At 50.4% G+C, this 14,861-nt stretch overlaps 1 protein-coding gene across 1 annotated transcript in view; it reads right to left on the bottom strand.

Moving 5' to 3' along the window:
* LOC147113803 (sialic acid-binding Ig-like lectin 16) overlaps positions 1–14,548 on the bottom strand; it is a 78,845-nt gene extending 64,297 nt beyond the window's left edge. Inside the window, exon 1 of the mRNA XM_085995140.1 lies at positions 14,458–14,548. Coding sequence (XP_085851266.1) covers positions 14,458–14,509 — 52 coding nt within the window. The 5' untranslated portion in view covers positions 14,510–14,548. The remainder of the gene's footprint in view (positions 1–14,457) is intronic.
* Between the last annotated feature and the right edge of the window lie 313 nt (positions 14,549–14,861).

Raw genomic sequence — 14,861 nt, 5'->3', positions numbered from 1 at the left:
AATAACAATGAAGTTTGCTGGATGTTACAAGGAGGAAATCAAAACATGTTTGTTCAAGATGCCAGGTAGTCGAAGACTGCTGGAAAGTTCTCTAAGCTGACGTCATGACATCACCACGTTCTTCGCGTCACTGGCGGTCACGTGATCGGCGTCATGACATCACCACGCAGGATAAAGGCAAACGCACACTGTAAAGGTATCAATCAGTTTAAAGGTGCAGTCCCTGGCTGCACTATAATACAATTAAGGGGATTATACTAAAGTACACTGAGTCTCTTGTGGCTCCTCCACAGGCGCCCCCCCAGAATCCCCGTTAATGGCCAGTGTCAAACGAACAGGGGGCTTGATGGTTCTCTCCGAGCGTCGACGACCCTCAGGCGGCGGAAATGGAACATCGGGAGCAAGCATGGAGCCTGGCTGTGGTTGTTGCGGTGTGTCAAGTGCGGCGAACGCAGTGTCTGACTGCGAAAACGATGGTGAGGCATCTGTAGGCGGTTCAACGGCTGGCTGTTGTAATGATGAATCGGCGTGCAACGGCGGTCGTCCTCGGCGAGGTGGATGGGCAGGCACTGTTGTTTCAGTGCGATCGAGGTGAGCGGCCTTCAGACGGTCGATGGAGATGGTGTCCGGCCTGCCGCCTACGTCGACGGTGAAATATTTCTCACCGGCAGATATGACACGAAATGGGCCGGCGTATGGTGGTTTAAGTGGGTCTCTGTGCGCGTCGTGCCTGATGAAGACATAATCGGTGGACATGAGGTCCGCAGGAAAGTGAGGCCTCTGTAAGCCATGATGCGAGGTCGGAATGGGCAGGAAGTTCTTGGCCGCCTCGCGATGCTGGATAAGCTGCTGAGTTGCAGACCACGGTTTTGTATGCGGAGGCAGGACGTCACCAGGGACCCTCAAGGTTTGCCCGTAAACTAACTCAGCTGATGAAGACTGAAGGTCTTCCTTGGGAGCCGTCCTTCGCCCCAGCATCACCCAAGGCAATCTGTCTACCCAGTTGGATCCGCGCAGGCTGGCACGAAGGGATGCCTTAAGCGACCGATGGAACCTTTCGCACAGGCCATTCGCCTGCGGATGGTAGGCGGTGGTACAGTGTAGCTTGGTACCTAAGCCGTGTGCAATGGCGTTCCATAATTCGGAAGTGAATTGTGGACCTTGGTCCGATGATATGTCGGGTGGGATGCCGAAGCGAGCCACCCACGACGACAGGAATGCCCTGGCAATATCAGCTGTAGGTGCGGTCCACTATTGTGAGGAGATGCGTGAAACCCCGTGAACCAGGGAGAGGACCCACTAGATCCACGTGCACGTGGTCAAACCGTCGCTCTGGCACTGGAAACTCAGCCAAAGGGGCTTTGACATGCCGGTTGACTTTCGCTTTTTGACAATCAATAAAATTGTTTGTCCAATCTCGGACATCTAAGTGCATGCCCTTCCACATGAACTTGCGGGACATGAGATGTTGCGAAGCTCGCATCCCTGGGTGCGACAATCCGTGTATCGCCCGAAAGACTTTCTTGCGCCACTCGACCGGCACTATGGGACGAGGCAGTCCCATGGACGTGCCGCACAAAAGGGTGGTTCCTGCTGAGTGGAACTGAACGTCAGCGACTTGCCAACTGGAAGGCGTGCTCCGGTATGCTTGAACTTCAGGGTCAGCCAACTGCTCTTCCGCTAAGCCAGCGAAATCGACGCCCAGGTTAACTGCCAGGACAGGAGCGCGGGAGAGGCAATCGGCCACGAGATTGTCCTTGCCCGAGACGTGTCGTAGATCGGTGGTGAATTCCGAAATGAAGGTGAGGTGGCGCTGTTGCCGCGCTGACCAAGGTTCAGACGTTTTGGCCATGGTAAACGTGAGTGGTTTGTGGTCCACAAATGTGGTGAATGGGCGTCCTTCTAGCAGAAAGCGAAAATGTCGAATAGCCAAAAACAGGGCGAGCAACTCCCTATCGAACGTGCTGTACTTGCGTTCGTTCTTGCGTAGTTGGCGGCTGAAAAAGGCCAGCGGCTGCCAAGTCCCATCTACCCACCGCTCCTGCATCGCTCCAATGGCGTAGTCCGAAGCATCCACCGTGAGAGCGATGGTTGTACCTGGAATAGGGTGTGCCAGCATGGTTGCATCCGCCAGTGCTGCTTTGGTATCTAGGAAGGCCTGGTCCATCTGGGGAGTCCAGTTGATGAGGTCTTTGCCAGATTTCCCTTTCAGTGCTTCATACAACGGTTGCATCAACTGCGCTGCCTTGGGGACAAAACGATGGTAAAAATTAACCATCCCCAGGAATTCCTGCAAGGACTTAACAGCGAGGGGACGTGGAAAAGCTGTAACAGCCTCGACCTTGGTGGCTAGTGGAACGGCGCCGTCCGATGTTATCCTGTGCCCCAGGAAATCGATGCTGGTGAGACCGAATTGGCATTTGGCCGGGTTGACAATGAGGCCATGTTGGCTTAACCGAGTGAAATGCTGGAGTAGATGTAACAAGTGTTCCTTGGGGTTCTTGCTAGCAACGAGTATATCATCCAGATATACGAAAAGGAAAGGCAAATCCCGTAAAGCAGAGTCCATGAGCCGCTGGAAATTCAAAAAGGCCAAAAGGTGTGATGGCCGCCGTCTTGGGAACATCTTGGGGGTGCACCGGAACCTGGTGATACCCGCGGACGAGATCCACCTTTGAAAATATTGAGTTTCCAGCCAAATGTGCTGAGAAATCCTGGAAATGAAGTATGGGATACCTGTCAGGAATCTTGGCATCGTTTAGTCGTCTGTAGTCACCACAAGGCCGCCACCCTTCACCTGGTTTGGGGACGATATGCAGTGGAGAGGACCAAGGACTGTCGGAGCATCGGATGATCCCGAGGCGCTCCATTGTTTGGAATTCGGCTTTAGCCGCCGTGAGTTTGCTGGGTTCTAACCTGCGCGCTCGGGCATAAACTGCTGATCCATTCATGGTGATATGGTGTGCCACACCATGTTTCGTGACTGCTGCCGAGAAGGTAGGCCGGGTGAGCTCTGGAAAATCGCTGAGTAGGCGTGTAAACCCGTCTTGAACTGGTGCCGCAGAGGCGACCGACCAGGACACGGCGGTGCTGCGGTGGCAGGGCACCGCGTGGTAAGTGGATGCGTGAATAAGGCGGCAGTTTTTGACGTCGACTAGAAAACCATTTGCACAAAAGAAGTCGGCTCCTAGTATGGCCTGTGACACTGTGGCAGTGATAAATTGCCAGAGGAACTGCTGACCGCAGAAAGTAACGGTAACCGTCCGTTTCCCAAAAGTGCGAATCGCCGTGCCATTGGCTGCCTCGAGTGCAGGGCCGCGGCCACTGGATTGTAGATCCAGCCTGGAAGCTGGCAAAATGCTGCACTGGGACCCAGTGTCGCAGAGGAATCGCCTCCCCATTGTGGAATCCGTAACATAAAGTAATTTCCCCGTTGAACCGACCGCCATGGTAAATTGAACGCGCTTTTCAGGGCTTGTCGTCCTTTTCGAAGGGCGATGGCTTGCTGAAGGATTTTTTGGGGGGGAGAAACTGCAGGGAGGCACTGCAGGGAGGCTTGCAGCATCGAGCTTTGGCGCCAAAACGGGCGTGATACGTGCACCAGCCTGCTGGAGGAGGGCTGGGCTTCACATGCGCAGGAGAAGGGCGCCTCGTGGCTGCACAGCACTGCTGTGAGACTGCAAACATTTTGTCTGCCTCTGCCGCGAGCTTACACAGTCGGTGATCTCAGAGCTGGCCAAGGCTGTCTGCACCGCGTCAGGTAGCTGGCAGAGGAAAAGTTCTCGGAATAAAAACCATTGGTCTTCCGAACCAAGTAGGGTGAGCATTTGGCTCATTAATTCCGAAGGCTTTGAGTCCCCGATGCCTGGCATGGCAATGAGCTTGCGTGCGCGCTCTGATTTGTTAAGGCCAAATATTTGCAGTAAACGAGCTTTGAGAGCCTCATACTTGCCCTCGTCTGGTGGACTGCTCAGTAGGCTGACGACCTTCAAGGCCGTGGCGCTGTCGAGAGCGGAGACCACGTAAAAATAACGGGTCGAATCCGTTACGATCTCCCGCAGGTGAAACTGTGCTTCCGTCTGTAGGAACCAAGCTTCTGGTTGCTGCTCCCAGAACTGAGGCAATTTGAGGGCGACGGCATTTGTGCTCATGTTGAATTCTCTTCGAAGTTTGTTCGACGAGATCAGGGTCACCAATGTTGGAACGGAGGTTCCTAACTAAATAATTCAGCTCAACTCGATGGATTAAAAGACTGGAATTTAATAACAACGAAGTTTGCTGGATGTTACAAGGAGGAAATCAAAACACGTTCGTTCAAGATGCCAGGTAGTCGAAGACTGCTGGATAGTTCTCTAAGCTGACGTCATGACGTCCCCACGTTCTTCGCGCCACTGGCGGTCACGTGATCGTCGTCATGACGTCACCACGCAGGATAAAGGCAAACGCACACTGTAAAGGTATCAATCAGTTTAAAGGTGCAGTCCCTGGCTGCACTATAATACAATTAAGGGGATTATACTAAAGTACACTGAGGCCTAGAAATTCAGTTGTTTGCGCCAGCCGCTAGCGCCTTAGGAGGAGGAGAAGTGGGGTGCTAAGCGGCTAGCGCCCGGGCGCAGCGCGATCTGCGCCTCTCGCGAACTTCAGTTAAGATTTAGCGGCGGGTCAAAACCTTTGCGCGCGCTCAGCTGCGCGCGCAGGTCCTGACGTCATTTCATGGTGCAATTCCCTTTGTGCGCCCCAAACCGGAAATTCAGTGGCGCCGACCTATTGTGCGCCTGGCGCCCCTAGCGACTGATAGAGGGGAACAGTTCCCAGTCGCTGCGGGGCGCGGGGGGCGCTAATTAAAGGGGACTCCTCCTGCAGTATAAATGGCAGCCATTTTGCACCACTCCTTCTTTGTGAGAGACGGATCTTTGGAGAGAGACAAAGGTAGAGAGCTTTCTGGTTTGGCTCAACACTCGCACAGGTACTTGTGGCTTCAGGCCACAGCTTTGCACTTGTCTTTAACTTCAGAGTCATAGCATTGATTGGAAACATATAATGGGGGCTGCAATGGGTGGAAACGTTGGGCTTCTCCATTGCATTCAAAGGGCTCAGAGACGCCGTGAGAGAGTGCCAGTCATGGCCAGATGGAGAAGGGGCAACAGGCGTCGGCAAAGGAGGCCTTACCCACCCAGGGTATACCGCCAGCAGTTCTCATATCTGAACCTGTCTGAGGAGCAGTGTGTTCGGAGGCTGCGATTCAGAAGGGCAGTGGTCACTGAGATCTGCCACCTGCTTCGCAGAGATCTGCAGCCACAGCTGAGGAGCAGGACGTCTCTGTCGGTGGCAGTGAAGGTGACGGTGGCTCTCAACTTCTATGCCACTGGCTCCTTCCAATCCGCTACTGGGGACATTTCCAACATCTCCCAGTTTGCGGTACATTGCTGCATCTGCCAGGTGACCAACGCCCTTTTCAGAAGGAGATGTCAGTTCATCTCCTTCCCCATGACCGTTGACAAGCAGCAACAGCGTGCAATGGGCTTTGCAGCATTAGCGGGCTTCCCCATGGTGCAGGGCGCCATTGACTGCACGCATGTGGCTTTGCGGGCACCTCTAGAGAATGCCGAGGATTACCGCAACCGGAAGGGCTACCATTCGCTCAATGTGCAGTTGGTGTGCGACCACAGGCAGCTCATCCTAGCTGTCAATGCCCGCTTTCCAGGCAGCAGCCACGATGCCTTCATCCTGCGCTAGACTTCTGTGGCAGACATGTTCGAGGCCCAGCCTCACCCACGAGGATGGCTTCTCGGGGATAGAGGCTATCCTTTGTGCACCTGGCTGATGACCCCGCTCCGTGCGCCCAGCACCCCTGCTGAAGAGGGATACAATGACAGCCATCAAGCAACCAGGAACATCATTGAGCAAACAATCGGCGTGCTGAAGCAACGGTTCCGCTGTCTGCATCGTTCCGGAAGAGCCCTACAGTACTCGCCTGAGCGAGTCTCCCATTTCGTTGTTGTGTGCTGCATGCTGCACAACCTGGCTATCCGCAGGACTCCACCAGAAGAGGAGGAGGAGGAGGAGGACCAGCACAGGAGGGAGGCAGAAAGTGCATGGGCCGCCCGTCGGCGGCTTATTGCAAGTCGGTTCTAGGCCCCCTCTCAGGGAATGGCTTGTGCCAATGGCAGAAGATAAATGTAGCTGCTCCACAAGCCCTCAGCCGAGCAGGGCAACCAGGACTTCCAAAAGAAAGCATGGACAGTGCGATTTAAGAAAATTTTTTACTATGATACCTCTGTGCTCTTCCCACATGACAAACTAATGGAGAGAAATCCCCCCTAAAAACACAAATACACCAGTCTCAGCCTTTACAAGTAAAACAAATAGACCAGTCTCGGCCTTTAAATATGAAACAAATACACCAGTCTCGGCCTTTAAATATGAAACAAATACACCAGTCTCGGCTTTTATATATGAAACAAATACACCAGTCTCGGCTTTTATAAGTAAAACAAAACATTTGGCCACACCTTCTACTTTTTCCCCTGCGAGGGTGATCCGTCTCGATTCCGTGACTGACCCCTACCCGCCCTGCAGCTCCTCCTCAATGGGACCCCAGTGGCTGCAGCAAGGCTGGGGGAAGGCTGCTGAGGGTCAGATGGTAAGATGGCAGATGCCCTTGGGGGTCGGCCTGGACCAGCTCTGGGCCTGGAGGGGCCGGCTGCTGACTGCTCCAACTCTGCTTGGGCAGCAGCAGTCTGTCCAACAGCTGGTGGCAGCTGCAATGGAGGAGTGACAGTGACAGTGTTGGCTGCAGGAATGCTGCCAACCTGACAGATCACAGGCACTCCCTGGTCGGCTGATACATTTGCACGCGCACGGGCCAGCACTGCAGCATGTGCAGCAATCTGCTGAGGCACAGACTGCTGGGCTGCTGCGGCACAGCGAGTGCCCCGGCGATGCCTGGCCGATCCAGTGAGTGTGGCAGCAGTTAGTGCCCGTGTGGCCCTGGTCTGTGTCTGCATGACAGCAGCCAGTGAATGCACGGCATGACTGAGCACTTGGCTAGAAGCCGCCTGTGAAGCAGCGAAGTCCTGCTGACTCCTAGCCTGTGCTGCCGCGATGTCCTGCAGACTCCTGGCCTGTGCTGCACTGAATTGTTGCAGACTCCTGACCTGTGCTGCCCCGAATTCCTGCACACTCCTTGCCAGTGACTCTATGGAGTCAGGCATCCTTGCCACTGCAGCCATGAGCTCAGTGTGCCTGCGCTCAGCCTGGGCACCCATTTCGGCTAGGAGCCGCACCTCCTCTGCGCTCACCGTAGCAGGACTGGAGGCCGCACTCACCCTCCGGGGAGAAGGCCACCGAGCTTCCCCACCCCTCCCGCGTTGCTGCAGCCCGCTGGTCCCCGGAGCTTCACTACCCTCCGACCCTTCCCCCCTGCTCCCCTCCAGGGAAGACGTGTCACCATCATGGCCATGGGCTGTCTCGGCTGAGGGTGTCCCTGATGGGCTGGCTTCCTCTTCCTCCTCCTCTATGTCTGACTCGGACACAGTGCCAGCTTGAGGGGCCGCCTCCTCACCTGGCGAGTCACCATCTGAAAGCAGGGAGGCACAAGAGTTGCTTTAGAGTGAGGACAGGGCGGCAGCAAGGGAGGTATGAGTGCTGCTGTGCACTGCATTGGTTCGATAGTGGCAAAGGATGCTGGTGTGAGGCGCAAGTGGAAAGGGAGAGGTCAAAAAGGTGATGACCTTACCATTGGTGCCCAGAACAGGGTCAGCATCTCCAGTGGCGACGGGGCCACTCAGCCGGCCTACCATGATCCGCTCCACTCGCTGCTCGAGGTCGCTCAGCTGTTTCAGGTCAGGACGGCCTCCCCCGGTCTGTTGCTGCTGTCTTCTGTTATGTGCCAGCTTGGCTTGCAAGAGAAAGGACCGCCTCTAAGTACAGTGTCAAGCCCTGATCTTGCCCGCACTGCCTCCCATGTTCGATTAGCCCTGACAGTGTCAAGCCCTGATCTTGCCCGCACTGCCTCCCATGTTCGATTAGCCCTGACAGTGTCAAGCCCTGATCTTGCCCGCACTGCCTCCCATGGTCGAATAGCACTGACAGTGTCTAAAGTCCTGATTGCGCAAGTGCTTTTCATGACAGTCCCATAGCTGCTGGATGAGGGCTGGCCATTAGGGCTTTCAGACCCGTTTGGCCATTAAGTGAGGTGCACATGCAGGGATGAGGTGGATACTGGAAAGGATACTCACCCTGACAACCCGAGTGAGGTCGTTGAATTTTTTCTGGCACTGGGTTGGTGTCCTGCCAACCACGCTGTTGGACGTGACCCGGTTTGCCACATCCCTCCATGCTTTCCGATATTCGGCGGGCAGCGGCCTCCTGCCACCCTCAGGGAAGAGGATATGGCGCCTGCGGTCCACTGCGCCAACCAGCAGCCTCAGGTCACCCTCGCCGAAGCGCTGCGCTCTCTCCCTGGCCTTCTCCATTCTCCTGGGCATGGAGCTGTTCCAGAAGCAGTGTTCAGGCCTTGCCTTAGGGCTGCAGTGTGCAGGGCGTGGCAGCCAAGCAATTCCACCCTCCCCCTTTAAGTGCTGATCGGCGCCTGACTGTCTGCCCTCAATGAGCAACTCGCCGCACCTGCGCTGCGCCCGCCTTCGGTGTTTGTGCCCCGGATCGCCGGCTTAGCGCCTAATGATAGTCGTGCATCGCCTGCTTTAGCGCAGCAGCAACCTCTTGGGGTGATGCAACTGAATATCGGCGAAGGTGGCGCTAAGTTGCGCCGGGCGCAAAAGTTAGCGAACGCCATGCTGTAGCGCCCCAAACGTGGCTATACTAAATTTCTAGGCCTGAGTCTCTTGTGCCTCCTCCACAATATAATGGAAATCTACTTAAATAAATATCTGTAAAGGGTGAGGATTAAGCATGTTCAATGTAGAAAATACACAATATTTAAATATTTAAACATGAATATAGATATGATGAATGTTAATGCGTATTATACAAAATGAAATACATGCAAATACAGTGGCGCTTCATACTGTGCAATGCAAAATGATTAGTCAGTAGGAACCTACTCCACCCGGCTCCACATTCAGTTAAGTTACTCACCTTTGTGATTGGCAGGCAATCCCTAGGGCTGGTTTCCCTGAGTGAAGCCTGCAATGGCACTGGATGCCTCAGGGCAAATGAAGGCTGGAGCAAGGCCCTCAAGTGGGTGTTAGGCCCCTTATTTGCATATGCAAAGGTTCTAACGCCTGCTTTAGGCATGAAAAAAAGGATGCCTCTTGTTTGTTCTTACCCGATATGGCTGGCATCGCACTTCTGGCTGGAGGTGTAGACGGCTTTCCTGCCCACCATTTTGGGGTCATAGTAGGCCGCTTAGTGCCTGAAAAATGGGAGCTACGCGACCCAATTTCCAACTCATAGTGTCTAAAATATCTACTTACAACTGTAAAAATAAATGTAAGTACATTATAGAATATACACAACCATCTCCTGTCTACTCTTGATACTTTTAACACTAAAAATAATTTAATTATCCAATATTTTGAATTATACAATGGAAATAACATGACAAAAATGGGAACTTAATGCTTAAAATGTTATATATACAGTCCCCACCACATACACTGTCCTCGCTTATCATGAACAGCCTCCTATATTGGGCAAATAGCGCTGACCATTTGCCATTGCCATGGATGAAATTACAAAAGTGCCACTTAAAAACCTTATTAAGAGGGCGGGCTATTTTGGGCAATTCAAGCAGCTGTTTGTGGTCACCTTTCTTCCGCCCCAGCCCACTGCCATTCTCCCCGCAGCACTGTTTTAATATATTTGCATCACCCTCTTATTAAATACAAATTTTTTGAAAGACTTTCACAAACACGGCGGCAGTGGTTCAAGAACTCAGAAATTGTCCGGGGCAGGGCAGATTCATTTACATTATTTAAAGTGGAGTTAAGACAGTGATGCATATTATTCGTGATTACATTAGGATGAGGACGCAGCAGCAACTCAATCTTTACTGTTTGGAATTTTAAAATCCTAATCCTTGTTTTCAAATCCCTCCATGGCCTCACCCCCCTCCCTATCTCTAGGACCTCCTCCAGCCCTACAACCCTCCAAGACCTCTGTGCTCCTCCAATTCTGGCCTATTGCGTACACCTGATTTTAATTGCTCCACCATTAATGGCCGTGCCTTCAGCTGCCCAGGCCCAAAGCTCTGGAATTCCCTCCCTAAATCTCTCCGCCTCTCCAACATTACAACAGTGACTCCACTTCAAAAATACTTCATTGGCTGTAAAGCACTTTGAGATGTCCGGTAGTCGTGAAAGGCGCCATATAAATGCAAGTCTCTCTTTTTTTTCTTTAACTCTCTTTCCTCCTTTAAGAAGCTCCTGAAAACCTACCTCTTTGATCAAGCTTTTGGTTATCTGTTCTAATATCTCCTTATGTGGCTTGGTGTCAAATTTTGTTTGATAACGCTCCTGTGAGACGTTTTACTATGCTATATAAATGAATATAAAATATAAAAAAGAACAGCACAGAGCTTGAAAAGGCAGAAGAAAGATTGTAAGCCGACCCCTAATAACTTCAGGAAATAAATCTGAGGGAGGAAGCGAATTGGTGCCAATTGTGCTCATTCTGCTAACAGCTGCTTGCGACAAAAAAAGGAAGTTTTAAAAGAGATGTAAAACTGTGCCAAAAGGGGGGAATAAATAAATTTGAAATGGGTTAAAATTAAAATTGGACCCTGTGTAGGTACAGCCAACACCAAAGATAGAATAGAATCATACAGCTCCAAAGGAGGCCACTCAGCCCATCGTGTTTTTTTGAAAGAGCTATCCAATTAGTCCCACTCTCCTGCTCTTTCCCCATTGTGCTGCAATTTTTTCCTTTTCAAGTTTATATCCAATTTCTTTTTGAAAGTTACTATTGAATCTGATTCCATCACCCTTTCAGGCAATGCATTCCACATCACAACAACACGCTACGTGAATAATTATCATCCCCCTGAGAATTCATAGAATCATAGAATGGTTACAGCATGGAAGGAGACCATTCAGCCTGTCAAGACCATGCCGGCTCTCTGCAAGAGCACTTCAGCTAGTCCCACTCCCCCACCCTTTCCCCGTAGCCCTGCAATTTCTTTTCTTTCAGGTACTTATCCAACGCCCATTTGAAAGCTGTGATTAAGTCTGCCTCCACCACCCTTTCAAGTAGTGCATTCCAGAACCTAACCACTCGCTGCGTAAAATATTTCTTTCTTATGTCGCCTTTGGTTCTTCTACCAATCACCTTAAATCTGTGTCCTCTGGTTCTCGACCCCTCTGCCAATGGGAACAGTTTCTCTATATCTACTCTGTCCAGACCCCTCATGATTTTGAACATCTCTATCAAATCTCCTCTCAACCTTCTCTGCTCTAAGGAGAACAACCTCAGCTTCTCCAGTCTATCCACATAACTGAAGTCCCTCATCCCTGGAATCATTCTCGTAAATCTTTTCTGCACCCTCTCTAAGGCCTTCACATCCTTCCTAAAGTGCGGTGCTCAGGATTGGACACAATACTCCAGTTGAGGCCAAATCAGTGTTTTATAAAGGTTCATCAAAATTTCCATGCTTTTGTACTCTATTGGCTGGATTTTCTCAGCCCCGAGGAGGCGGGTATGGAGGCGGGACTGCCGGTAAAGTTGCATAAAGTGGGGGCGGATGGAAAACCCGCCCCCATCCACCTCCGTGCCCTTTTGCCAGGAGGCAAGAAGATGTCCTACTTTGGGTCCCGTCTTCTCGAGGCGGGAAAGGGATTAATTCCTTTTAACTGCCTGTTAACAGACAGTTAACAGGCAGAAAAAAGGATTAGTGCCATTTTACCTTTTCAGGTGAAGGCTTCCCGACCTTGGAGAACCCCGCCAGATAGGAGGAGACGAGTAGGAGGTCTGCAGGGGTTGGAGGGGCCTGAAAGTGAGATGTAGAGGTGAGTGATGGGTGCAAGTGTGGAGTGGTAAGTATGTGAGGTGAGTGTTAAGTGTTATAAAATCTTCACTTACCTTTGTTTCTGCCTACAGCCTTCAGCTGCGGTGGTTCTGGAGTCCCACAGACTGGCTTTTGGATCCCCCGAACCAACAGTCATATGCTTTCTACAAAGTTGAAAGGTTTGATGAGTCCTGAACACAAGGACTCAGCAAACTACAAAGAATGTCAGTGTTTGACAGCTTCACAGTTCTTCTTTCAAGAAGTCTTGACAGATGGCATGTCAGATGTTGAATTCTGGTGAAGCTGTATGGCATTATCTAATTATATTTCATGTTTATTGTTTTAATATGTTATAAAGTTTTATTTTTTTAATAACTGTGTTGTGAGCTCAATCAGAAAGAATATGGTTCCAGAAAATATATTTTGAGTGAATTGCTATTCTGCTCATTTACATTTTCTCTGGACCCATCTTTTGTTTCTATACTTGTCTCATTATCACCTCCTTTTGCCTTGCACCATCATCCCTTTTGTCATTTAATCACTCCAGACCTCTTCCTTTACTGTTTCACTCCCCCCCCGCCACCCCCCGCCCCCCCAACCAGCTTTCCCCTGGGGTCTGCCTAAAGCTTTGTACAACTGAAGCATTACTTCATCATTTTTATATTACAACTCCCTTGAAATAAAGACTAAAATTTCATTAGCCTTTTTGATTACTTTTTGTACCTGCATCTACCTTTTAGATTTGTGTCTAAATCCCTTTGCTCCTCCAAAGCTCCATGTCTCTCACCATTAAGAAAATATTCTGAGTTGTCTTTCTCATGTGTCAGCTGTGGCTCAATGGGTATCACACTCGCCTCTGGAGTCAGGAGGTTGTGGGTTTCAAACTTGAGCGCATAAAAATCTAGGTTGACACTCTAGTGGAGTGCTGCGTTGTCGGAGGTGCTGTCTTTTCTTCTCTCAAGTGGATGTAAAATATCCCATGGCACTATTTTGAAGGAGAGCAGGGGAGTTATCCCTGGTGTCCTGGGCCAATATTTATCCCTCAATCAACATAACAAAAACAGATTATCTGGCCATTATCACATTGCTGTTTGTGGGAGTTTGCTGTGTGCAAATTGGCTGCCGCATTTCCCACATTACAACAGTGACTACACTCCAAAAGTACTTAATTGGCTGTAAAGCACTTTGAGACGTCTGGTGGTCGTGAAAGGTGCTATATAAATGCAAGTCTTTCTTTCATATCCAAAGCGGATGACCTCACACTTATCCACATTGATCTCCATTCGCCATAGTTTTGCCCACTCACTTAGTCTGACTATGTCCCTTTGTAACTTCCTGCTCCCATCTACACAACATACTAGCTAAAATATTGCTGGAGCAGGGCATCTCGCGACATGCACCGTTAGTTAGAAATGTTCCCGTACCCTTCAGCTCGAAAATCTTTTGATCTGTAAGTTGCTGGAAGTGCAAGCTGATAACAGGACATCTGGGACCTTAGTAAATGATGGGAGCAACAGTGTGTCTCCTTAACCAATGAGAATTAAGGATTGAGAAAGAAACAGAGGAACGACAGTAAAGGAGGGTGAATTAGAGTCAAATCAGGTACAGATAGCGAAATAAAGAGAGGGGGAAAAGATTGGATTAAGAGAGAGAGAGAAAAGAGACAGGAAGGAAAAGTAAGAAAAAAATGTAAAATTTTTAAAATCTCTAAGCAGAATTTACTACATGCAGGAATGAGCCTCAACAGTTTAAATAGTTCAATTTCTGTGCCAGAGAGGATGATTAGCATTGCATTAACAATTATCATGTAGTCAAAAGGGAACTTATGCTACTGTATTAAGGACGAGCTCTAAATTTCTGCGGTGAGTTTAATGTGCAAATCCAGCAAGTTCTTAAAAATAACGGGGAGGTTGAGGTCGAGCTGCCAAATGGCGGAGCAGCGTCAATCGACCAGCAAGTTATGGCGATTCGTAACTCACAGCTTATCTCTTCGTCACCTGAACTTACTGCTGATTTGCACATTAATAACGCCATGTGTATTGACCCACCGTTATTTTTCCAGCAAGATTTGGGCCATTGTGTTTCCTAACTTAGTGTCATCCGCAAACTTGGATATACAACTCTCTATTCCTTCATCCAAGTCATTGATAAATATGGTGAAAAGCTGAGGCCCCAGAACAGATCCCTGGGGAACATCCCCCTCCCCCCACCCCCCCCGAAGATCCCAGCCCCTGATGCTGCACAGGCCATGCAAATGACCCAGGGGAAACAATTTTGCATGGACTCCTCACCTCAAAAGTGCCTGGCCTGGGCTTGCATGTGGCGATAGGCCACATGGATGAGCTACCAGAGGGCGACCATGGTCCATGGGGCCATAGCCCAGCAACAGTCAGCACCATCAGGAGAAGAGGGAGAGAAAAAACACTGGCAAGAATGGAAACAAAATTATTAAAGCTTAGACATAGTGATTGGTGGAATTGGATACTTACCCTGGATGAGACACACAGCTATAAGTGCCAGGGTGCAGTGTGATGTGCTCATTGTGTAGATCTCAGCCTCGATGGGACATGTACACACAGCAGCTGCGAACAATCAGACACATTGATACCTGCACAATAGACCATGGTCCACAGTCAACAAAGAGATCATTTAAATCGTGTTTAGGATATTGCACAAACTTCCACATCTGTTAGACCAAGCACTGAACTCGCATTGTACTTTTGGACTCTCACTCTTCTCCACCACCCCTTTCAGGATGTTGCAGTAACACTTCTGGAAAGAAGTAATTCGATGGTGGGGAGGGGGCTAGGTTTACCAACCCTGGAGTCTCCAGGAATTAAAGAGTAATATTCTGGACACTGCTGCCAGCAACACAGGAGAAAAAGCACAGGGG

Source organism: Somniosus microcephalus, chromosome 8, assembly GCF_052327205.1.
Source record: "Somniosus microcephalus isolate GS21.2 chromosome 8, FLI_Smic_1.0, whole genome shotgun sequence".
In the NCBI taxonomy this organism is placed as follows: domain Eukaryota; kingdom Metazoa; phylum Chordata; class Chondrichthyes; order Squaliformes; family Somniosidae; genus Somniosus; species Somniosus microcephalus.
The sequence above is the reverse complement of the archived record's forward strand: the minus strand, read 5'-3'. Positions and strand labels throughout refer to the sequence as shown.